Source organism: Thrips palmi, unplaced genomic scaffold, assembly GCF_012932325.1.
Source record: "Thrips palmi isolate BJ-2018 unplaced genomic scaffold, TpBJ-2018v1 HiC_scaffold_2, whole genome shotgun sequence".
NCBI lineage: Eukaryota > Metazoa > Arthropoda > Insecta > Thysanoptera > Thripidae > Thrips > Thrips palmi.
In genome coordinates, this window is record NW_023144629.1 from 3998332 (window position 1) to 4023119 (window position 24788).

General features: G+C 48.4%; 1 protein-coding gene and 1 long non-coding RNA gene across 8 annotated transcripts; one reads left to right on the forward strand and one right to left on the reverse strand.

Annotated features, from left to right (window-relative positions):
- Positions 1–231: 231 nt before the first annotated feature.
- Positions 232–1477, reverse strand: LOC117646705. The gene is made up of 3 exons (XR_004587796.1): positions 1288–1477; positions 1030–1151; positions 232–949 (listed from the first exon to the last, which is right to left on the reverse strand). It is a non-coding gene; the product is annotated as an uncharacterized LOC117646705 (long non-coding RNA).
- A 137-nt stretch (positions 1478–1614) lies between these two features.
- LOC117646703 (breast cancer type 1 susceptibility protein homolog) lies at positions 1615–12210 on the forward strand. 7 transcript variants are annotated; one of them, XM_034387829.1, is made up of 20 exons: positions 1615–1730; positions 2406–2539; positions 2890–3357; positions 5691–5831; positions 5917–6038; positions 6709–6973; positions 7056–7196; positions 7269–7324; positions 7399–8230; positions 8324–8384; positions 8489–8571; positions 8676–8748; positions 8935–8999; positions 9867–10405; positions 10489–10556; positions 10639–11011; positions 11102–11302; positions 11400–11543; positions 11652–11772; positions 11855–12210. In XM_034387829.1, the coding sequence occupies exons 3-20, from the start codon at positions 3333–3335 to the stop codon at positions 12007–12009; spliced, it is 3465 nt and encodes a 1154-aa protein (XP_034243720.1). In that variant the 5' UTR covers positions 1615–1730; positions 2406–2539; positions 2890–3332; the 3' UTR covers positions 12010–12210. The 7 variants fall into 7 exon arrangements, with proteins under 7 accessions (XP_034243720.1, XP_034243717.1, XP_034243714.1 ...); XM_034387826.1 differs by lacking the exon at positions 2890–3357 and having other exon boundaries at positions 1615–1684; XM_034387823.1 differs by lacking the exon at positions 2890–3357 and having other exon boundaries at positions 1623–1752.
- Positions 12211–24788: the final 12578 nt, after the last annotated feature.

Sequence of the window (24788 nt, forward strand, 5' to 3'; positions counted from 1 at the left end):
AAGACAATATTCAATTGTGTACCATTTTTTGCTGCATTAGGCTCTTACTATTTCTTGCATGCAAATTGTCACCATACAAATAAATCAGATTTGGATAATGGGCCTTTGTCTTTACACTGAGACGCATGAAATCCAATGGGGAAGATGTTAGCCCTTAGCCTTGTGTGGGTAACACTAATCGATTTATCGACCCCATTTTGAAGGTGGTATATGATGTATGATGCACAGCCAGTTTGGAAAAATGTATTGCTTTATTCAATTCATTCATTCATTTATTTATGCTGGTGTCATAAGTCTCTATGAGATGAGAATGGATCGTCTTCCATTATTTCAATATTCGTTCTAATCTCAGTTGTTCAATGCAACCAGCTCTCGACTGCCTTATCCTTCGGAGATTGAAATCTACATCACCAATGCACATCAGTCGCATTCACTGTGGATATTTGTTAATTATCACAACATCAAGTTAAAATTTGGTTGACTGCCTTACTTGTTACATTAGAAGCAGATATTTAATGAAGACATAATAATTTGAGGCAGATATTTTAAAAAGAGCTTTACATTGGATATTTAACATGAAGTTCTTCTACTACTAATACTGTACTGGCTTCTCGGTGAGACTTGCGGACTTCTCATTTAATGGGTCACACATTAGGTCAAGTATTTTTCTTGCGAAAGAATTTGACATAATGCTATTAATTCCTCAAAGTTGGTCAGTTTTAGTGCTGCTGGTCCAGTTTTCTTCGCTTCGCTGCGCTTAAAGGGTTGTGTTTGGCTGGTCTGCCAGAAATCTCGTCTCTGCAGTCTGCTGATGTCGGCTTTGGGCTGCTGCCACTCAAACCACTGCTAGTGACCCTTTCACTACTCCCAATCTGTGAGGGTAGGGCTGCGTTTCTGTTGCTGGCGAGCGGGCGTTCAACCTTCAGTCAAAGAGATCTCCCATAGCAGTCTAAACAGACAAATAATGCAAATGAAATGAAACACACCAAACACCAACATATTTATACAGGAAAAAAAGGGGAAACAAACCTGTTTTTTTTTCAAACTTATATGGCCCTCTAACAAAGCAGTCCATGTTCATTCATGAAACCATAATTCATTCAGGCTGGTGTTGCATTGTTTCGTGAACATTCACATAAACTAACATAAACCTAGAATCGAGACACATACAAAGTTAGTTTAATTCTTCTCACATAGCCTCTCCTCTCTTCTACAAAATAGACTAGCGTCAAAATGCAAAGGCGTCGTAGCGCCGTTTACATAAGAGCATTACTTAATTTAACTTACCATGTAAAATTAACAGGGCTGTCCATACAAATCTCACAGGCAGCTGTCAGCACTCCGGTTCGTTTCGTACGTTTCGAGATGTCACTAGTGAAAGACAAAAATATCTTTCTTTCGACTCTTGACTTACGAATTCTGCTTCTGCTTAGGCCGCTGAACTGGCCGGTTTTTTGGCCCGCCCTTCTATTCAAAAAATAGGGGGAGGGCCTATGCATTTGTTTGTCTCAGCGTTTTCCATACTCGGTAATCCCAAACCAAAGCTAGTCTTCTACGTGGCACACCATCCGAACTGCAATACCAATATGCCAGCCGCGCTCCGCCACTGTTGCAGTTTGCAGTGGTCGTAGTGGCCGGAGCAGAAGTGAAGTGGCCGCTGCCCGGGATGGCAGGAAATGAAATGGTGGGCGGGGCCGCGGCGGTGTACGAGGCCATGCAGACAGTGCTGGGTAGCTTTAAGTGTGATGTGTGGTAAATTTTCAACAGATTTTGTTAGCTATGTGGTTCAACTCTCTATGCACACAAGGAAAACCATACATAATGTACTCATTTGAAAGATCAAAGCCTCATCCTTATGACGTGAATGAAGTATTTTTCATTCCACAATGAAAGTTTTTGAGCAATTGCAAATTGAAAATGTTTATCAAAACTGGTTGGTGTCTTGTAATGAGAGGTTATAACACTTCGTTTTTTCGTGATTCATATCGAATTTGAATGTGCCATAGCAAAAATCCACCTCCCTGTGCTTTGTTTAACATGTTTCATTTGAGGATTATCTCTCTTGGCAAACAAACATTTAAAATATCTGCAGTTTTTCAACCTTCCTTTGGACGGCCTGCCGCAGAAAAAAAATTGAAACGTCAGCTCATTCAATAAACTTTCAACACAAACTCATACATAGATTTCGACTGAACCACATCTATTGTAAAGAACGAGTCCTCCACTTTAATATCAAATACTTTTGATATTCTAAATATCCCATTAATGTTGTTCCTTGGCTTCTTGTTCGTGTCTTCTTGCAGGTTAATAATAAGTTAAATTTTTGAAATTTGCTTCTAGACGTTTTTAGTAGTGGTTTGTAATCTATTCATCTGCAGTCTAATATTTACATTCTTGTCTTACAGCTCTAAATTACAGATAAGTGTCGTGACAGCGACTTGCAAACATTCTGTCTGTCAAAACTGCAGACCTGGGAAAGAAAAGAATTCTCTTTGCCCTTTGTGCAATGATTGCATCTCTTCTGATGAGAAAACACAAGGTATGCATGTTATTAATTCTAGTGCACAGGCGGGTATGGGCTGTGACAATGGTGAGTTTTTTACTCGTTCTTTACACACCACTCACTAACATACAAAACTCTATGTGAAGAGAACGAGTATTGTGTTCAAAAATGAGTTTTGGGGGGACATCTTTCATCTCAGATCTCACAGCATGTGGGAAAATGAGAGTGGTATCAAATGAAAGATGGAGTGTCAGTCGCTAGATCGTAAATGAACTTTTTTGTTGCTTGCAATGAGAAAAACTGAGAAAATGAACATGAAATAGAGACGTTTTTAGTGCATTATGTGAAACTAACCTCTTTTCAAGTGTTTGCATCTTTTGATATAGAACGCCACTGGAACGCAAACAACAACGACAACGACCAGAGATCTTTGGCCAACAAAAAACTAGGAGGGTATTTTCCAAGTGACAATGGATAATTTTGAGAAATTTGGTCATAAAGAAACATCGTTTCACGCTAATCGTGCTATATGTCTCAGAACTGCTAGCGGTTTCTTCCTAATGAAAATTTCTTGGCAGGTGTTGCATACAAATTACATATGAAGTTAAAAAAAAACTAAAACTAGCACAGCATAGGGAGAACTATAAGAGCTGCATAATATTCAGGTCAAATATTCAAGTCAATTTGATCCAGTTTCTTTGAATTCAATAAATTCCTTATAAGAGTAGAACTCATTATCTAATAGCCATCTTTTTGTTTTTTTTAGGAATTTATCATTATCTTGAATTTCTTTTAGATACCTCGGAAGCGCATTATATGCTTGAGCAGCATGGTCAGTGACTGCCGTATTACTAGTATGTTCCCTTGCCAGGTTATTTTTATTTCTTGTTGAATATCCATGACTGTCGCCAACTAATTTACAGTTTCCAAATCTAGCATGTTTGAAACATTGATATAGGTGAATAGAGTGAAACGTTAAAATATTAAGTTGTTTGAACAGTCCTCTGCAGGATTTTCTTCTACCCGCATACCCATAGATTATAATTTTTATAGCCTTTTTTTGTTTTTTGAAGATAGAATTAGTAATCCCAGTGGCACATGTAGGGTTTCCCCAGATAAGAGCCCCATACATTAAGTGAGAATGAAAATTAGCATTGTACACAAGTAGTACTTCAGATCTATTAAGAGTTTGCTTGGCCTGGGTAATACAGTAGAGACCCTTATTTAATTTACTTATGCACTTCTCAATATGGGTACGCCATTTAAGGGTATTAGTTAATGTAAGCCCTAGAAAGATTACCTCTTTGACTATTTTGATCTCACCGCCATCAACGTCTATCTTTTCAATATCATCACTATTATTGAAGATCATTGCATATGTTTTTGACCAATTTATAGCAAGGTTCAGAGAAGTAAAAAGTTTGGCTACCTTATTTACAATGGATTTTGCAGTTTCAAGAATTTCATTAAGGCTATCACCTTTAATAATTATATTTGTGTCATCGACATATAAGACCGCTTTTCCTCCCAAGTTTCTTATGAAAACCTCAAGACAGTTTATATAAATCAGAAAAAGAAAGGGACCAATCACAGTGCCCTGCGGTACATTATATTTAACTGTTTTCCAATCAGATTTTACTCTCTTTACTTTTGAGTCTATATCAAAGTGTTGGACCTCAACGCATTGTTTCCTATCAATGAGAAAGCTCTTCATAATTTCATATGCATTTCCTCTCAGGCCATTCCTGTAGAGTATCTCCAATAATAAGTCATGTCTGACACAATCAAAGGCTTTGCTTAGGTCCAGGAAAATTGCTATAGTTACTTCTTTATCTGATTTTGCCTTAGATATAATATCCACTGCATAAGTAACAGCATCAATTGTAGATTTTCCTTTTTTATAGCCAAATTGATATTCATTTATTAAGTTATTTGTTCTGAGGAAGGGTTCAATCCTATCCAGAAGTATTTTTTCAAATACTTTTGAAAAAGAAGATGTGATTGTTAGAGGCCTATAGTTACCTGGTTTATCAGTAGCACCACTTTTATGTATAGTTTTGACAATACAGTCTTTAGTTTTAGAAGGGAATTTCCCAGTTCTCATAGCTATGTTGCTAATATGTACAAGTGGAGCCAAGATATTTCCTATGCAGTTTTTAATAATTATGTTAGATACCTCATCATTACCAGCAGAACTTGAGTTTTTCAGACTTGTAACTATTTTTTCGACTTCCTGGTCACTAGTTGGTTTCAGAAAGATTGACTTATGGAAATTACCAATACTATCAAGATCAAACTGTTCTTTATCAAGACTGTTACATATTTCAATAGGTACATTTAAATAGTGATCATTAAAGGCATTAGCAACACTCTTAGGGTCATCTATCTTTTGATCATTAATGTTCAGTGTGACATTTATATTCTTGTAACCTTTATCAGTTTTTTTCAATTCATTTATTATTTTCCAAGTCTCCTTGGTTACATTGTTAGAATTGTTTATTCTTTGGCTATTTGATTGTTTAGCATCTTTATTGACCTGCTTTCTGTATTTTTTTTTCACCTCCTTCCGTATTTCATTTAGAGCAGAGGTATCCCCAATATTATTTTTGATTGCAAGATTAATAGTATCCAAAGTATTTTTATATTCATAGGTCTCTTTAGATACAAATTTAGGTTTTTCATTAAATTTTTTTACTTCTTTGGAGATTTTTGGGCAGAGCCTGTTAAAATGATATTCAAAAATACTTATAAACTCATTATAGGCAATATCAGTATCCCCACTCTGAAAGACAGTTTCCCATGTTTCCTTTGATAATTCCACATTTAGAAGCTCTATAGTACTATCGTTAATTTTTCTTGTTTCAATTTGGACTTTCTTTTGATTCTTTTCATTTGCATATTGAAATTTTAGAATCTGTACGTTAAGATTACTTATCACTCTTGTCAGTTAACAAGAATTTCTTTATATTCCTCTGATTTCCTTATATTGTCATTTTTGTTTCATCTATTTTTTGCACTGCAATGTGTCTACATTGCCAGATACTTGTACATGACCCTCTGCCTGCATTGTTCAACCAGACAGTCGTCAGATAATAACAAATATGTTGGGCACAGATTTCATTTATTGAGACATTTTTTCAATCCTTACTGTGGGTGAGCTCTCAATGATGTGTTTGGGTTGTTTCAGCTTGTGCCACCATGGAGCGGTCCTCCCAACCTGTTTTGAGAATCAAGGGACCCCGAGTTCTAGCCGACACAGTAAAGAAATCAGACAAGAGTTTGAATTCTTCCTCGCGCAGAAGCTTTGCAAAGAAATCTTCTAGTCATTGTAAGCATGTAACTACAATTGAGGATTAAGAATGTTCACTGCCAACAACTGATAACTCTTTTTGCCCTTCTTATCGTAATTTCAGATATTCAAGATCTTCGAACCACTAATGCAAAGTTAGCACATTTCCTTGCTGCCGAAAAATCAAAATATTGTGCCCTTGCTAGGAAATATAGAGAAAATAATAAGGTTCATGCTCATCAACAGGTATAAAATAATTTATTTGTCAACTACAAGGTAGGTTTACGCCAGACCGCGTCTTGTCGTAACAGGCTTCGCGATGTCTCGCGGCCTGTTCCTCCAATCCGCGCCTGGCGTACCTACCTTGGCCTGCGGCGCTAGCCTGCCTTCGGCAGGCATTGGCTTGTCCATCGTCGGTTACTTCTTACGTGTTGCATGCTGGGGGGCTCCGCCCCCCAGACCCCCCTTAATTCTGGATAGAGTTGCTTCATCTACAGATAACACGATCTTGACCCTTGTCACTTTTTTACTTGTCGAAGCTGGGGGGCTCCGCCCCCCAGACCCCCCTCTCTTCAAGACAGAGGTGATCTACCTGCAGAAAACTCCATTTTTCGCCGTTTTTTAGGTGTTTTTCGGCTATAAAAACTGAACCAGTTGAGCTAGGATGGTGAAATTTCGCGTGTGCCGAGCCAAGAACATACCTAATAAGCCTGCAAAATCTCAGCCAGATCGGCCGAGCCGTTCAGGAGGAGTAGTGTACACACACAGACACACAGACAGACAGACAGCCAAAACTTTTCAACCGCACCGGAGTAACAGGCTTCGCTATCGCTCAGCCAACCATTTTTCACTTTTTCCTTTTAAGATTTTTTGATAGATTTGCCAATCCTATTCTTTCATGGTATTTTCTCCACAGGCTGAATTTAGAACCCTTTCTAGGGGTATTAAATCTGGAATCAAATTTTTGATGAATTCAGTTGAATCAATGTTTGAAGGAATTCAGATTCTTTCAGAAGTGAATGACAAAATTAACAGATTATGGCCTGAATCAGCAGATACAGTTACACCTCAAACGTCAGTTGCAGACGTAAATGCTCTGTGTACGTCAAGTAGTTCAACAGCACCCACAGTTGGTGACAATCGGTCTGTCGCATCACAAACTGTTCCCCCTCCAAAGACAAGTGAGTTGTTTTGTCATTATAGTCCCCTCAGTGATTGTCTTTTCTTTCAACATCTGTTGTCTTTCTGTATGTTTGACTTCAGATGTGTCATCACCAAGGCACGGTACTGTTATGCCAATGGTGAAGGGTCAAGTCATATCTAAGCCAACTATTTCCCTACGAAGAGTTAATGTGCCCCTTGGATTATCAAATAGAAACAGGGTCCAGCTGCCACATACTAGAGGTATATACAAAGCTTTTGATCTCACTGATCACTTTAATAATTTTTGAGCTAATAATTGTCATTAATCTGCAGGCACCTTTGTTGATAACATTGTTGAGCCAAATCGATTGAGCATTGTTTCTGAGGAGGCAAGTGTAATTTACAAATGTTATTGCTTAATTTGTTTTAATAGTTCGGAAGTTAAATTTCTTTTGGATTTCAGGTAAATGAATCAAGGCAAGAGCCTGCGAACAGCAACCATATGCCCTCGACTTCTTCACATGGCTCTACAGGCGTTGCCTTTGGAAGGTTGGGATACTCCGCTGCACATGATGATACCTTACCTCTATCGCATCTCAAGAAGGTTTGTTTCAAGAGTCCACCTAAAGGAAAGCAGAACACAACGCCTCCTCTTGATGCATCTAGAAGCAGTACTGATTCTAATGAGTATGAAACTGAATCCAGTTCTGAGGATGAAGGGCTGGCATTGCAGATTGTTGAGTCCAAGAAGTCGTTCATAGAGCGAAAACGACAATTAGATTCCAAAGAGGGTACTTCCTGGAATTATGATGATGCTGGAAAATATCTTGGACAGCCACCAAAAAGAAAGAAGTCTGCAAAAAATTCAGGATGTAGTGAAACTTCATCATCTTTGGTACAGCCCAAAGGTATTCAGCACCACGAAGATAATGTACCTACTTTAAGAGATCGAAGAGCTAAGACTTCCTTAGAGAAAGTTATTAGTCCTAAGTTACAAAAGAAAAATAATTTGTGTAACAGTCAGTCGACTCTCTCAGAAAATGGAGAGGCTTTCCAATCTCCCGCGAATGATGTGATGGACACAACAAATTGTGAAGAAATGTCTATGTCTTTTACATGTGTCACTGTAACGAGATTACCTATTGTCTTGTCTACTAATCAAGCTGAGACCAGTCCAGAAAGTGCTCAACAATCACCCCAATTATCTGAGCAGCAACAACACTCTGGTTTGAGTGGTGAGTTTAAGAGGTCCTCACCATCAGAAGAAGAAAGCAGCCTTTCACAGAACATGAAAAGTGAGTGAAAAGTTGTGTGCAGCTTAATTGTAAAGAGAGAAAGAGATTTAGCTTTGCATAAATGGTGATGTTAATAACTCTGATTCTTTACAGGAATGGGGGAACAATCATCAAATGCAACAAAGGCAAAGATGAGAAGTGCTAAGTCTCAAAAGTAAGCACGCTTTATTTTTTTCCCTTTGTTTCTCATTCCAGCTCTCAAAATGTGTGTTATGGATTATGATGATTTCTGATCTGTACTTTCTGTTAACTGCACAGAAGTTTGGAAGGGGCAAGTTCAAGTTCAAACCCATCGTCCTCCTCTGACCCAATCTTCCCTCATGAAAGAGGTCCTGAAGAGGGTAAGCATATCATTGATTATCAATAAGTTATTAAATCAAAATTTTGTGTAGTGCTCCAACTAGTTTTGGAATACATCACAATGGTATTCCAATTATCTTTCTAGGAAACCAACCAGAAATGGAGGCACAATCATCAAATGCATCAAAGCCAAAAAAAAGAAGTGCGAAACCTCAAAAGTAAGTTGGCTCTGTTTGTCTCTCTTGTCACATTTTCTCTTTCTCAATCTTTTCTTGAATATTATTAGGAGTTCCCTCCACCCCCTTGTAAAATAAGTTATGCTTATTGTCTCGTAATGCAGAAAAGGTAACAGGTCCTTTAAGTTTTGTCCATATTTTTTGTTTATAATGGTTTTAATTGCACAGGACCTCAGAAGGATCACATGCTAGTGCAAATTCATCGTCCGCCACTTCTGATGGCTCAGAACATGGTAAGTATATTATTTTTAATAATATGTTTTATTATTGTATAATGTATTATTGTTGTCTCTTTTGTTTTTCTTGTATTCAATTTTCTTTCAATTTAATAATGTGGGAACCCTTGTTGAAGTTTAGGATTCCCAAATGTATCTTTGGGTGAATTTGTTGCTAGGTGCAATATTGTTTCCGAAACTAGAATCACTTTCTTAAAGCTAAATTTATTCTCTGCATTGTTGAAGTTCTGAAATCTAGAATCTGTGGAAAGCAAAACAGGGTAGATGTTACAAAAGATTTTTATTTGGTCAAATTTAACTTTCTGATTTGTAAAGTCTCAGTTGCTCTTGAAGTTCATCCATGGATCTTATTTGGAATTTATCCTCTTTTTCTTTCAATAGTTTATAAATAGCTGCGAGCTGCGAGGCTTGCATCCTGAAAATTTATGAAAGAAAGATCAATGAATCAGAATATGTCGTAACATTATGTCAGTATCAAACCTTGATGGCCAAATTTAACTTACTCTCTCTCATTTAATAACTGTTGTTCGGACAAGCCTGCCGTCAACTGTTTCTCAATTTCTGCTTGTCTAATGGTCTTAATGGTGAGAAGTCCACAAATGACCAAAAATACATCTTTTGACAATCAAGGAGAAAGCCCTGTTCACGTTTCAACTATTCCCATGGCAAGGGGAAGATTGGGTGCCCAATCAGATGTTGATATGGATGCCGAAACATTGCTGTTAACCCCACCCTTGAAACCACCTGTTCAAGAAAGTAGAGCCATTAACCCTTTATCTCTTCTCGTTGAGGCTATAGCTATTTTAGAAACAAAAATTATTGAATGTACCTACCCTCAGAATGATGTTCAATTTCAAACCTCAGATGCATTCATAGCCGGGCGAGATGTAGCTGTTAATCTTGAGAAGACCTGTGGAACAGTGCATCAAGACAGGAAACAATCTCAAGATTCCAAACTCAGTTGTGGCCCACTAGATGTCATAGGAAGAAGTCCTAAGAAGACAGTACTTTTAGAAGCTGCTTCAAATGATATTCCTCAAGTGGATCTTGATGATGATTCAAGCTCCAGTGTCGGCCCAGACATAAGTTCTAAACGCCCCCGGCCATTGGGCAGCTTTAGTGACTCGTCATACTCAGATGTTGTTGTGTCTAAAAAACAGAAACAGAAGAAAAAGAAAATTCAGGTGCTATCTGACAACGAGAATAGTTGTAGCACTCATAATGATGATGCTGATACTAGCATTGTAGACACGTCTAAAATAATGCCAAATATTGAAGCCCGGCTTGCAGAAGAGGAAAGGATGCAATCGGCAGGGTGGTTAAATGAAATGGTGAACACAGAACCAGTGAGTGAAACATTTGAAGACTCCTGGGATGTTTTGTCCAACACATCAAAAAACCAAGTAAGATTTAATTTGTTCTCTGCAATTTTCATTCTTAATTTTAATAAATTTTCTAAAGGAGTCTCTAAAACTTTGTTTTTTAGACTGACAGTGATGGTGATTCTGAAGTCATAAACCCCACTCCTCAGAAGCAATTTTCATTTACTTTGAGGTGAGTAGGAAATACTGAAAACAACTTCCTCAAAAACATTAATTGAAAGAGAGATTTTAGAAATAAGTTGCATTTATTTCAGGCAAACAACTCAATCAGATGATATTGTCCCAAGTTCGCAGCCTCCAATTCCCACAATTCCCAGCCATAGACTTGTACCCCCTTTACTTGGAGACAACCACAAAGACTCAATAGGAAGCAAACCTAACGACTTGCCTCAAGAAGACCTGCTTGAGTCACTGGGTAACCAGAGAAATACTTGTGAGGATGTTCAAATAGTGGAAAACCGTGAGTCTTCCCAAGCACCAGTGACTGAAGATGCCTCTGAGACAAACCTTTTCTCTGATCCCGTAGAAGTTACAGAGACCAGAAACGGAGAGCATGCAGAAGATGCACTTAAAACCACTAAGCTTCAATTTGTCTGTAGCAGTCTTCCTAAGAATTTAGTTGCACAGGTATTAATTTTAAAACCACCTTAAAAAAACGTAGTGTTTTTTTTTACATTTGTTTCTTTATTTTACTGGTAAGTGCCTTTTTTTCTCCAGGTCAAAAAGCTTGCAAATATTGTTAAAGCTGAATTTTCTTCCAAATTCACGTCTGATACATCTCATCTCATTGTTGGAGTGGATGAAAATAATAGGGCTGACAAAACCTTGAAATACCTTTGTGCTGTTGCTGCTGGAAAATGGGTTGTCTCCCCTGCATGGGTGGAGAAATGCTTAGAAGCCAAGAAACTTTTACCAGAGGTATTGGAATCCTTATTGGTTGCATTAATTAATTGAAAGATTCAGTCTCTGTTACCTGCAACTCAGTAATTATTAATAATAATCAATCTTTTTCCAGGAACCTTTTGAAGCTCTAGATACCACAGGTGAGCCAGGCCCTCAACTTTCGCGAGAGTCTCGCCTCTCCAAGAAGAATCTGTTCAGTGGCTTTGAGTTCTGTTGCATTGGTGAATTTCCAAATATATCAAGAGCTCAAATGCAGGTAAAGATACTCTAATTTTAGATCTGTGTGTTCTGTTTATGACAGCCACATTTCTGTTCTAATTCTATTTTAAATATTCTATTTGACTTCCCCTTTTCTTTTTTGTAGGCTTTATTAATTGATTGTGGCGCCTCCATCGTAAGCAAGCCAAGCAGCTTCTCTTTTGAGGAACGTGTTATACCAGTAGCACTCGCTCAATGGGACGAATCCAAAGAAGCAGAATATAAAAGTAATAAAGTTTACTTATTTTTTTACATTTACTCTAGGTTAGTCATCTAGATGATTAATTGTATCTTCATTTTTTGCCGCAGCCTGGCCGGGAGACTGCCGCGCTCCTCTTGTTCATTATGAGTGGGTTTTGGACTGCATTGGAAAATTTTCTGTAACATCTTTCTCAGCGATGCTGCTAAGTGATGTCTCTGAAGACTACTATGTGTCCATGGGTATTCCATCGTTTCCTGTTTGAGTTAACTGAATCCCAGCAGCGATCTACTACAGCAAATAATTTGGAGTCTGCAACAAATCTGTAATTTTATTTTATTATAGGTTTCTAGCCTTGTTTGATTTTCTGTTGTAATTCATTTCTACCTTGGGAGAGATGTTTTCTTGTCATAAGGTAAAATCCTTTTTATCTTTAATTTAATAAATTGTATTGTGTTGTATTGTATTGTATTGTTTATTTTCAGCATAAGTAGTTATATACACAATTTGTACACATCGCTGATGTCACAGTAGTGAAATTAGGCTCCTTTCGCCTCATTAAAAGAAACATATAGATTAAAGACAATACATAAATAGTATCACAGTTGACTTATCTACTACCTTCAATAAATTCATCTACAGAATAGAATTCCATGTCCATTAGCCATTGCTTCACTTTTTTTAAGAATCTTTTGTTATCACTAATATCCTTGAATACTGATGGTAATTTATTATACATTTGGGCCGAATGATCAAAGACTGATTTATTGCTGCTGTGTTCTCTGAACACACTTTTCCCATTCCTAGTATTATATTGGTGCTTTTCACCAACAGTCAAAGAATTGCAAAGTCTAATATGTTTTACACATTGGTACAGATGTATTGAGGGAAAAGTAAGTATTTTGAGTTTTCTAAAGAGGCCCCTACATGTTTTCCTGTTGAGAGATGGACCATAGATGAGAAGTCTAACAGCTTTTTTTTGCTTTCTAAAAGTGGATTTAGTCACAATACTAGCACAGCTGGGATTTCCCCATATTAGGGCACGGTAGGTCAGATGGGAGTGGACATTAGCATAATAGACATAAAGTGCTTCTGATCGATGTAGCATCTGAATTGCCTGGGATAAGGTATAGATCCCTCTATTAAGTTTAGTTAGGCAGCTTTCAATGTGCGTTTTCCACTTGAGATCATTTGTTAGGGTCAGCCCAAGGAAATTTACTTTTTTGACAATTTTGATGGTCCCACTCTGGGTGCAAATTTTATCAAGGGTTTGAGCTGTATTAAAGATCATCGCAAAGGTTTTATCCCAATTTAGTGCCAAATTGAGTGAAGTAAATAGATCAGCAATTTTATCGATTATTTTTTCAGCAACTTCCCTTGCTTGGTCGAGGGTGGGTGCTTTAATGATGATGTTAGTATCATCAACATACAAGACAGATTTTCCCCCTAGTTGTCTGATAGTCTCTTCAATGCTATTAACATATATTAGAAACATAAAAGGACCAATTACGGTTCCTTGTGGCACATTGAACTTAACTGTTTTCATATTAGATCTTATTTTGTTAATAGTACCTTCGCTATTGAGGTGTTGTACTTCAACACATTGAACTCTTTCTTGTAAGAAACTTTTCATAAGTTCATGGGCGTTACCCCTTAGTCCACTCTTATACATTATATCGAGTAATATGTCGTGCTTGACACAGTCAAACGCCTTGCTAAGGTCTAAGAAAATAGCAATGACAGTTTCTTTGTCACATTTAGCAGTAGCTATGGTGTCTACTGCATATGTAACTGCATCTATTGTTGACTTCCCTTTTTTACATCCAAATTGAAAGTCACTTATTAGATTGTTATTTCTAAAAAAGGGTTCTACCCTATCAAGGAGGATTCTTTCGAATACCTTCGAGAATGAGGACGTTATGGTCAACGGCCTGTAATTATCAGGTCTTTGTTTCGATTTGTTTTTATGTACTGGCTTTACTAGGCCTTCCTTGATTTTCTCAGGATAGGTACCTGTACTCATAATTAAATTTCCTATATGTACAAGGGGTTTTGCCAGATTGTCAATGCACTTTTTGATTATAATATTGGATACACCATCTGTACCAGTTGATTTTGAGTTCTTTAGTCCTCGTACAATTTTTCTTATCTCAAGTCCATTTGTTGGCTTAAGATAGATTGATTTGATAATACTCCTTATACTATTCAGATAACACCATAACACCATAAATCTAAGAAGAGTCAATTTTCAATTAAAATATTGACGGCCAGGCTTTGGCTCAATTGAAGTACAGTGAAGTAAATTATTCATTACTTGAGGTCATTTTCTTAGTAACTGAACCCTTGACCTAATATTGCACCATATTCTATGGTTTGAGCATAGTATGTATCTCTGGATGGACAAATCATCCCTTCTATCAATGAAGACATTTGCATTGTGGATTGTGAGCTTTAATGAAAACTTGATTCAGTCAGCATGCTAATAAAATTTTTGTGGCAGCTTTAATTATCTTTATTCTTTTTCTTCACCTCATACCCTACAATTAAAACTAATGAAAGATAGAGAGAGAGAGCGATTGCACTCATAGCCCTGAGGCCTTGTCCACAGCAGTTAAAACTCTATTCACAATGAGCTAGATAACTTGCTGGCAATGGTGTAGCCAGCAGACTCTAGTCTTGATCCTTCTTGATCACTTCCTTCGCAATCTTGCCACTTCAACCTGGAGTGCGCACAGAAGCACCAATTAGAAGCTGTCCCACAGTACAACGGGAAGTGAAATGATTGCGACTCACTGGCTCGCGGTGCGGTACTGGTGGTAAGCGTTTCTCCACTTGCGACTGGCCGCCAGTAGAGTGTCGCTGTCTGGCTGCCTGGTGCCTGCCCTCTCTGGAGGCGGCGGAGGGGGCGTGGGGCTGCAGCCATGCATTGTGACGAGGGTGGTGCTGTCCTTGGCCAAGGTGAAGCGGGCGGCAAGGGCGAGGCGCGGACGGCGCAGGTGTCCGCCGTGCCCCGCACCAAGCTCAAGGTGTCCGGCGGCACGCAGACCTGCACCAGCGACTACAAGTCGTACTCGCTGACGGGCCCCGCCGCCAGCCAGCTGTCGCAGAGCGTGCGCGACCGCCTGATGCAGGGGTCGCACTCGCTGCCCAGGAACGCGTCGGGCGCCAGCGCTAGCGACCCTCCTGTAAGAGATGCGCAAGCCGAGCCCGAATCCGACCTCCTGGTTCGTTTGGTGGTCCCTGCGCCGCGGGGAGCGAAAAAACGCTAGCCAGCGCGGCCCACGAGTACACGCTGCCGCACCGGCCCTACCGGCCCAGCGACGGCTCGCTGTCCGACTCCAACTACACGGACGCGCACTACAACAACAGCCCCTACGGCTCGTGGCTGCGGCACAGCGCGCACGGCGGCAGCACCTCGTCCACGGCCTACACCGCCTCGCTGCCCACGCGCTGCAACAAGTACGAAGGTGAGTCTGCAGCCCCAGGGACTGGTTCACGTTGAACGTCGCAGTGTTGTGCACGGTGCCTGACGTTGTTTCTCCGCAGCGGGCATGTCCGAGGCGGACAGCATGGAGTCGCTGAGCTCGCTGCCCGCGCTGCAGTAGCACCGCGCGGCTGCAGTCGGCGCGCCTCAACCGCAGCAACAGCTGCCGAGAAGATGTACCAGGACATGCTGAGCTCCACGGGGCTGGGCGGGCTGGGCTAGAGCGCCAGCATGAGCGGCTTGCCGGGGCTGCAGGGCATGTCGGGGCTGCAGCCCATGCCGCAGCCCACCAGCCCCACCGCGGGCCAGCTCGCGCAGGGCGCGTCCAGGTACGGCCTGCTCTCGGTGGCCTTGGTCTCGATGATGCGCTCCGCGCGGGCTGCTCTAATCACTTCTTTCCTGGCGGCAGGTTAGGTTAGGTAGTAGGGACCCTCTCTGTCAGAGATGCGCACGCAGGCCGCGAATCCGGCCTTCTGATTGGGCGAGAGTAAACTGGGGAAAAACCGCCCGGTGCGAGGCCAGAGTGGAGGTGGAAGGGGGACGCTCTAGTGTGGCGCAGTCAACGCAGTCAACACGCCGCGCCCGTGCCGTGCCGTGCCGTGCCGAGTCGTGCCGTGCAGTGCCGCCACTAGAGCGGCCCGCAGCACGCGCTACTCGCGCTACACGCGCCGCGCCGGTACAATGAGCGCTTGGTGCGGCCTGGCTGGCGCCTGGCTGCTTGCGGTTTGGCCGGCTGCCTTCGGGCGGGCCCGGGCGTCTGTTTGCTATTCGGGTCGCGGGGCATATGCAGCGCCGCGTTTTTTTATGGCGTGTTCCTGACGCGCCGCCGACAGCTGTGGCGCGACACGGCGGGCACGGCCTCCAAGGTCGCGCCGCGGTCCTTGTCGGATTGACGGGCTCCGGGATGAGGGACTTGAGGGACTGGCTGAGGCGGCTGAGGTCACTGCCTTGATCCTCTCCGTCAATGGGGCCCGGCGATTCCCCCCCCCCTTTTCCCCCGGCCAGAGCCCCCGCCACGGCCCGGCTAGGCCACCCGCGCAGGGCGCCGCCTCGGCGGGCTGCCTACCTCGCCGATGGCAGGGGTTCGCCGCAGAGCCGCGGCCTCCGAGCGTGAGGCCGCGGCTGTCCGTCTCAGCCGGTGGCAGCCGGTGGCAGCCAGTGGCCGGCCGAGCGCCATTCCTGGAACACAATGAGGCGGCCGATGCAGGCCGTGCAGGCCGTGCAGGCCGTGCAGGCCGTGCAGGCCGTGCAGGCCGTGCAGGCCGTGCAGAACATGCAGGCCAGGGCTGCGGCGCGCGCCTCGGCCACTCCGCACGCGCCGAGTCGATGCAGCACAAGCAAGCCAGCACTGCCGCCGAGATAGAGACGGATAGAAAGAGATTTTAAAAGAAAAACCTTCCACTTCCGCTGTCTGTCTGTCCGTCTGTCCAGCCGGCTCATCCGGCCCTCCTCCGCAGTGGACTCATTCAGCTCGTTGCCCGGGGCCAGGCCTAATCACTCTCCGATTTTCGATTCTCGCCCTGACCGCCTCATTTTGTTTAAGGACTGTTCACCGGACGGCGGTCTCAGGCTGAACACGAGCGGTAAATGAAGCGCATCACACATGCATGATGGTTTGCCCGAAAACAAAACAGCGGCGGGCACCTCAGAGCGCCTGTGAGGTGGGCCAACAAAACAGGATTGGCGATCTTGTCGACGACAAACTGGCGGTACACACGAAGACACGTGCACCCTCCTTCGTCGACAACCGGCCGGCAACTAAAACAGTGCAGCAGTGGCAGGCAAGTGGCAGGGCAGCGCCGAGCCGAGCGCCGCTTGATGTCAGGGAGGGGGTGGGAGCGGCGGCGAAGAGAGCGGGGCACCACTTCACCCCCTCACCCGCGTCGCGGCCGCTTCGGGCCGGAGCCGAAAGGATCCCGAAGGTGTGGACCGGACGGGCTGCCTACCTTCACGGCGCACTCCTCACCGCTCGCCCCAGCCGCCCCGAGGACGCCGCTGCAGGAAGACGGCGTGCCCGTCGTCGTCGTCGTGGAGGCCGTGCTGCAGCAAGCGTCTAGTGTGGCAGTCTGACAGCGGAGCTGTACTCGGCAGCGTGGCACACCGTCGGCGAGGACATCCCGGCCGTAGCCACGCCATAACGCAGCGCCCTTCCGTCGCTCAGCGTTGCCGACAAGGTGCACTTCTTCAGGGCGCTGACCCGCCGGCTGGAGGCCATGCGGAGGCGCATCCTGCACCCCATGCACGTGCAGCCCGGGTGCAGCTGGGTCATGCAGGGCACGCTGGGGTACTTCCGGAAGTGTCTTCCGTCCGGACGCGGGGTCTCCAAAATGTCAAAACGGCCGCTGGTCCCACGGCTGGGCCGCGGCGCGCTTCTCATGGCCCTGCAGACCGATTCTCTGTCCCTCTCGCACCCACACGGGACGCCCCATGAGTGCGAGAGAGACAGTCTGATCGTCGCTCTCTCTCGCTCCCACACGGAACGCAACGCGCCGCGAGTGCGAGAGGGACAGCAAAAGAAATAGCTGCTTTCGGGTTCGGCGCCACTTTTCTGCGTCCGGCCGAACGCGATCCCGGCAAGTCGTCGCTCTGTCTCTCTCGCACCCATACGGGACGCGCCGCGAGTGCGAGAGAGACAGAGCGACGGGGAGACCCTTCGGCTTTGCATTCGAGATAGCGGGCACCGCGAGGCTATTCCCCGCCAGCGAGCAGATGCTCGTTCAAGTTACACTTTGGCACCGCGGTCGGGAAGGGCGGTTAGAGCAAGAAGTCGTTGACCATTTAGAAGTTTTAGCCTTTGCCAGGAGAAATTTGCATGTGAAAGCTGTGCAGTTTTGCATTTTGGGAGATTTGAACGCACGATGGGCACGCCAAAGTAAGGCGGAAGTTTGGCCTTTCTGCTGGACTTCCCTGTAGCCGCCCTCTCACTCCTTGTCGCGCCCCCTCAGAGGGGGCCCCTCTCCTGCCCTACGGAGCGGCGCTTCGCCGCTTCGCAGTGTAGTCTCGAGTGGTCTTTGATTCGCGTGACCGCTGAGTGCCTCGTCGCTGTCTCTCTCGCACCCGGTGTCACGCCGCCGCCGTCGGCCGCCGTGGAGTACCGCGCCCACGCGGTCCGCGGAATGCTTATACTCTTCGTCACGACACGCGCTGACGGCGTGCTCGGCTGCCTCGCACAGTGGGCGGCCAGTGGAGGCGGCCAAAACTCTAGATGCGTTTTGAGCTCCAGAGTAACTTAACAGGACTCGAACCGACAGAACGAGGGATCCATTCATTGGTCGGTCCACGCGGTCGGTTCGAGTCCCATCAAGCGACTCTGAGGCTCATACCGCGTCCTGGAATTAGACCACCTCCACCGGTCTTCAGGCTCACCGCGCCTAGCCTGCCTCGCCGTCGCTCTGCACTAGAAAAACGCGGCGCCGGAGTCACTCAAATTAGCGGACCATCCGGCCTGACGCCTCACGTGGGCGGGCGGCGAGCGCGATTAGCATCCACAGACGGCCCGGCGCGCCTCACAGCTCGCAGTCTCGGACACGACAGTCGACAGGCGGCGGGCTGCGATTTCGAAGCGGTGCTTCGTCACGCTGTCCCTCTCTCACGCGCGAGTCTGTCACCATGAGTGTGACAGAGTCCGACGAGGTAACATTTCGGACTGTAGCATCGCGATGTCGCCTCCACGCCGTACTCGGGGAGGGCCTGCAGGCTGCTTCCGAACACCGTCGCTCACCGCTCCGGAACTCTCACGCCCCTACAGTACGCCCCATACCCATCGAGTGCGAGAGAGACAGAGCGACGAAGCGAGTCGGCCTGCCGCCAGACCTCCACTCCACTCCGGGGCTCCGGACTCCGGCACGGGCCCGGGCCGCACTGCGTTGTCTGGCGTGCATTGGTATGCGCGGCACATCATCTGCATTCAGCCTTCGCGGCTACTTACATCGCGGCCGATATCATCTCGCCGGGAGGCAGCCGTCGCGGTGGCCGTGGTGGAGCGGCATGCGATTGCCGGGCAAATGGCCGAGGCGCCGGGGCCCTGGGTTCGAATACCAGCCTGTCACTTCGTTTTTACGCCCGTTTTACACACACTAAATTATTTTCCAACAGTAGATTTAAGGATTTTAAAACTAAAAGCGTTCCGGATTGGGTGGGCGGTCAAAACCCGATGACTCCAGAGCGACTCTAGAACTCCGCTAGTTACCATGGCCCGCACCGCCCGCACCGCCGCCCGATAGAGCCACAGTTATCAAGCCGACTTCTATTTCCATTCACAGCGACGGGAAAGTGAAACCACCAGCGCACTGCCGGGCGCGAGGGCGGTTTGAGCGAATCGGGAATGGAGACAGCCTTTTTGGCACCGCACCGGGACTGATGGACTGATGCAGCGGCGCGCGTGGCGAGGGCTACTCATCCGTTACGGAGAGGGGAGGGGAGGGGGCACCCACGCGCCATATCGCGCATGGAGGAACAATGTAGGAGGCTGCGATAGCGGGCGTGCCGTCCGCGGCCCGTCGCGTCGAGAGGGGCCTGGAGCCCCAAGAGGAAATGGGCCTGCGCCGAGGGGCAGGTGAGCGGCGACGGCAGCGGCAGTGGAACAGGAGACAGTGTTGTTGGACTATCTCGTCCGCGCGACCGCGGGGGTGGGTAAGCTCCACAGCCAGCCACGCACGTGCAGCGGCTCAGGTTGGCATCGAACGGGCAGAAAAGGGCGGCGGCGGCGGCGGAACCCCTGGATTCGTGATTCCCTATGGCTCTGCCAACTGGAGAAAGTTTTCAGCTCCGTTGACTTTATACAACAGGCAACCAGCAATGCAGGCCTGGGGGATTTACTTGCTACTCTACTCACGCGGCAACAGCGGCATTGCGGGTGGGTTCCTGATAGTACGTCACCCCTTCTGCTCCGCGCTATGAGGAAAAGGCGTACACTCTGTCAGCATCCCGAGAGATGGCAGCATGGCAGCCGCACGGGCGATTTGCGTGAGGAGACGTCTGTCTGTCCGCCTGACTGCCTTACGTCTGCCTCTCCGTCTGTCTGTCCGTCGCGCTGACTGACTGCCGTGGTCCTGGCGGTCCTGGCGGTCCTGGCGGTCCTGGCGGGGCGGCGTCTTTGTCTGAACCGCAGTCGGAGTTTTCATGGACCACCAAGAACCCTCCGCAGTACAGCCACTGTCTGCAGACTGCATGCAGTCGGCGAGCCACCCGGACCAGACAGCCAGACACCTTCGGCGCCACCGTCTGCGGAAAACGGCTGCAGCGTTGCATTGTGACTAAAAGGTTCCAGCTCGATCAAGCGACTTGTAAGTTACAACCTCCGTGAACTCCGGGCGAACGAGTATTTCGGAGACACGTCTAATGGTGTGCACACGGGCGGCGCAGCGTCCCGCAGCGTGTAGAGCACTGCTGCAGCGCGGCCCCGAGGAGGAGGACTCGTCGTGCAGGTGGAGGGCGGAGGGCCTCGCCGAGGGCCTCGCCGACGGCAAAAACGGGTAGGGGATCCGTCTGCTTGCCGCTTGCCCGGCTTGAGGAAGCCAGAAAACCCTTTGACGGGCTGAGTGGAGCCGCTCCCCCTTCCCCTCACGCAGCAACGTCGGAAAAAACTGGTGAACCAGGCTCCATCCAGTACAGGGAGGGCATCGGGGCAGGGGGCGCAACTCGCCTCGTACGGAGCCCCCCGAGCTGAATGACGGCATGAGGGGGCCCCTCCTCCCCCGCGCGGCACGCCGGCGGTGCTGGCGGTCCTGCGCCCCGCTCGGCCTCTGCTCGGGCTCGGGCTCGGCGGGGCTCTGCCGGCTCTGCCTCTGCCACTCGGCCTCTGCCTCTCGGCTTCCCGACAGCCTTCCTGGCCGAGGCGTGGTGCGCCTCAGTGCTGTGAGGACCGGGCCGCGCGAAGTACGCGAACCACCGGGCCGACGGCGTGCTTGGAGACGCGACGGAGGACGGACGAGGGGCCGGTCCAGGACGCGTGTGCGCGGCGTGCGGGGCGCGGACTTACAAACGTGACAAGGATCCAGGATTATGTGATACAGCAAGGCCGGCAAGGCAAGCCCTGACGGAGCTCGCAACGCGTTCCGCATCTCAGAGGTCCAGGGGAGCCCCAGCGCGGGCTCGCCGGCGTGGCCATGGACCTCCACCGACTTCTCAGGTAAGTTCGCGTTGACGCCCGCCCTCGGTGTGTTTGTCCCACTGGTGCGTTCAAGTTACCGGGCCGCGAGGCCGCGAGGCCGCGGGCGGCGCGCTGACCGTCCGGACCGTCCAGCCAGCCGACGGCCACGGTCACAGCCGACGGTCTTCTGACTCAGGGTAGGCAGTACCCCAAACGTCACACAGTGGGCCAGAGGACCGGCAGAAGCAGTAAAAACTCTCGACGTGTTTCGAGCTATGCATAGGACTCGAACCGAACGTGTGACCCCACCAATGGATTGCTCTCCGAGCGAGGAATCTATTGGTGGGGTCACAAGCTCGGTTCGACTCTTGTTTAGCGACTCTAGAGCTCAAAACGCGTCTAGAATTTTTTTCCGCCCCCACCGGTCCACTGTGCGTCGTGCCGGTCGCTGCGCTCACCCTGGCCAGCTCGTCCTCCAGCAGGCGCGGCCGCACCTCCTCGTTGCCGTAGCTGAGTGGGCCAGAAGACCGGTGGAGGCGGCCAGAACTCTAGACTCTAGACGCGTTTTGAGCTCCAGAGTCGTTGAACAGGGCTCAAACCGAACGTAATGGACTCCTCGTTCGGAGAGTAAGCCATTGGTGGTTGTAGTTTCTTTTAACATACCTCCTGCGGAAACTGAACCCAGTTTGAAGCATCCATATCTGACTTCTTCTTGTCCCTGTGCTCCATGAACAAATAGTGCGACACCAACTGAAACAAGAATTGCACATATACATTTCCTGTGGAAAGCACCCCGAAACGCTTTACCTTGAATGCGTTTCACACGTCCACTCCGTCTCTCTCGCACTCATGGAGCGCTCCGTATGGAGCGACTTGCAGGCCGCGCAGCACAGCGCCACGAACGTGCACGAACGCGGCACGGCAACGCCAGCGCCGCCAGCGCCTCGGGCAGCGCGCGGCGGACGGCCGCACCACGCGGCGCGCTGCCGGTTGGCTGGGCGACAGTGTCAGACCGTCCCGAGAAGCGTCCAGGTTGAGCAGCACAGTCAGTGGTTACGTCGGGAGGAGTATAACACCGAGCCGTCGTCCGTCAACCGCCATCAACAACTGCAACAAGCAGTGAAACCCGGAATCAGAAACTTTTCAAAAGCGAACTTTAACAAACTGAAAGTGACAGCCGACTTTGCTGACTGAAACTAACTCAATTGCGAGGTTTCCTCCGCGTGTTACAAGTGGAGTGCCCTAGGCCCTCATATTTGTCGAGCAGCCGCTTGGACTAAACCCGCCGGTAAGTGTCAACGCCTCTCTGGCTTCCCTTTCGATTTTGTTTTGGTTGTCGGTTAGGTGCAGCTTGTCTTGGGCGGGGTCTAGAGCCGCGCGGGCCGCAGGGTGGCGGTGGCCGTGGGTGACAGCCCGCGGCGGCGTGCCGGTGAATGAATGGGGCGTGCTGCCGGCGTGCTGCCGGCGTGCGCGACCTGCCCCAACCCTCGGCGCCGCGTGCCCGCCCAGCGCGCCGCCGCGTTTGACACGCGACACGCACCGTCGGTCACCGCGACGCCGACGTCGCCGTCGACGGCGACCTGACCTACAATCGCCGTCGCTGGGCCAAGTTCGCACGCTGCGTGGGCTGGCCGGCCGGTCGACGGCGAGGTGACGTAACCCGGTGCAGCATGCACGCGCGCCGAGCGTGCCCGAGGAGGCCCTGTCCGTCACGTGCAAGCTCGGTACTAGGCCCGTGGCGGCGTGGCCGGTGGGACGTGTGACCTCCCCGACCGCCTCGGCCTAGCAGCCGGCGGCGGCCGTGCCAGCCTCGTCTGCCCGGCCCGGCCGTGTTCTGTTCGTGTTCCGCTCGCGAGTTCAATGAATCTGGCGGCGATCTCGTCGCGGCCGCGCCGCCTCCGCGTTCTGCGCTTGCCGTTCTAAAAGCGTCGCGAGCTTTTCTGCCAGGCTGGCGGAAAGGGAATCGGGCGAGTGGGGCAGCGGCGCCAGCGCACAGTGGGCCAGGGGACCGGCGCCGGCGGCCAAAACTCGAGACGCGTTTTGAGCTCCAGAGTCGCTGAACAGGACTCAAACCAACGGTGTGACCCCACCGATGGATTCCTCGTTCGGAGAGAAATCCATTGGTGGGGTCTCACGCTCGGTTCGAGTCCCTTAGCGAGTCTGGAGCTGAAAACGCGTCCGGGATTCTGGCCAAACCCCGAGTCCGACGACGCGCAGTTTGTGCACTGCGTGCCTGCCGCGCGGACCGCTTCGCCAGGCCGCGGCGCCGCGGCACGTCCAGGGTGTGGCGGGGCGGCCGAGAGAGACGACGCCTTGCTCTACCTGCTGAGGCTCGGCGTCCGCGTCGTCTCCAGCAGACTGACTCCGAGAGCCTCTCTCGCACTCACGAGGTGTCCCGTGAAGGTGCGAGAGAGACAGAGCGACTCTCCGGCTTCGGTCCGCTGTAGTTCTGCGCTCCAATCGAATCGGGCCGCTCGGCTCGACCGAATTAACTTGCATTGGCTGTTCTTAATTCCGGCTCTCTCGCCGTCTCTCTCCCACTCACGGGGCACGCCGCCTGGGTGCGAGAGAGACAGAGTGCCTCGCCGTGGATTCGGCCTGCAGGGAAAGTAGTTGGGTCCGTCGGATTATCGGCACCACGGTGGAAGAGGCCGCTCTTGAGTACGCCGCATGGCAGTGCACTGGCAGTGCACTGGCAGTGCTTGCCGTGGCGCTACACTGTAACCCGTTCCCGTCAGCGCACAGTGGGCCAGAAGACCGGTGGAGGCGGTCAAAATCCCGGACGCGTTTTCAGCTCCAGAGTCTCTGAATTGGACTCGAATCGAACGTGTGACCCCACCAATGGATTTCTCTCCGAACGAGCAATCATTGGTGGGGTTCGGTTCGAGTCCAGTTAAGCGACTCTGGAGCTGAAAACGCGTCTAGAGTGTTGGCCGCCTCCACCGGTCTTCTAGCCCACTGTGCAGCGCTCCGCAACGGAGCACGCCCGGCCGCTTCATTGTGGTCCAGCGGGCCGACTCCTAGAGTCGTTTTCGTCGCTTCACGCCGCGCCTGTGAGTGCGAGAGGGACAGAGCGACTCTCGGAATCAGCCCTCTGCACTCCCAATTTTCTACTGAGAAATGCCGTGCTGTCATAATACTAAGCTAATTCTCAGTACTCTACGACACAAATCTATCATAATACAAAGAAATTTGTTTGTAATACTAAGAAACTGGTCATAAGTTACTGAGAACCCCTCACCATACGTTACTACCTTCGCTGTACTGTCATAATACTAAGCTTTTTGTTCGTATTACGAAGAAAAAGCTCAGTAGGATCTTGGGAGTGTGACTGACGATGCGCGGCCGGCCGATGTCCGGGACTGGCCGCCGCGGGCGCGAAGTGTGTTGGCTTGGCGGACATGTGTGTCGTCCCCGGGGAGGGATAGTGGAGAGGTTAAGCGCCATAAATGTGCAAAACATAATCGAA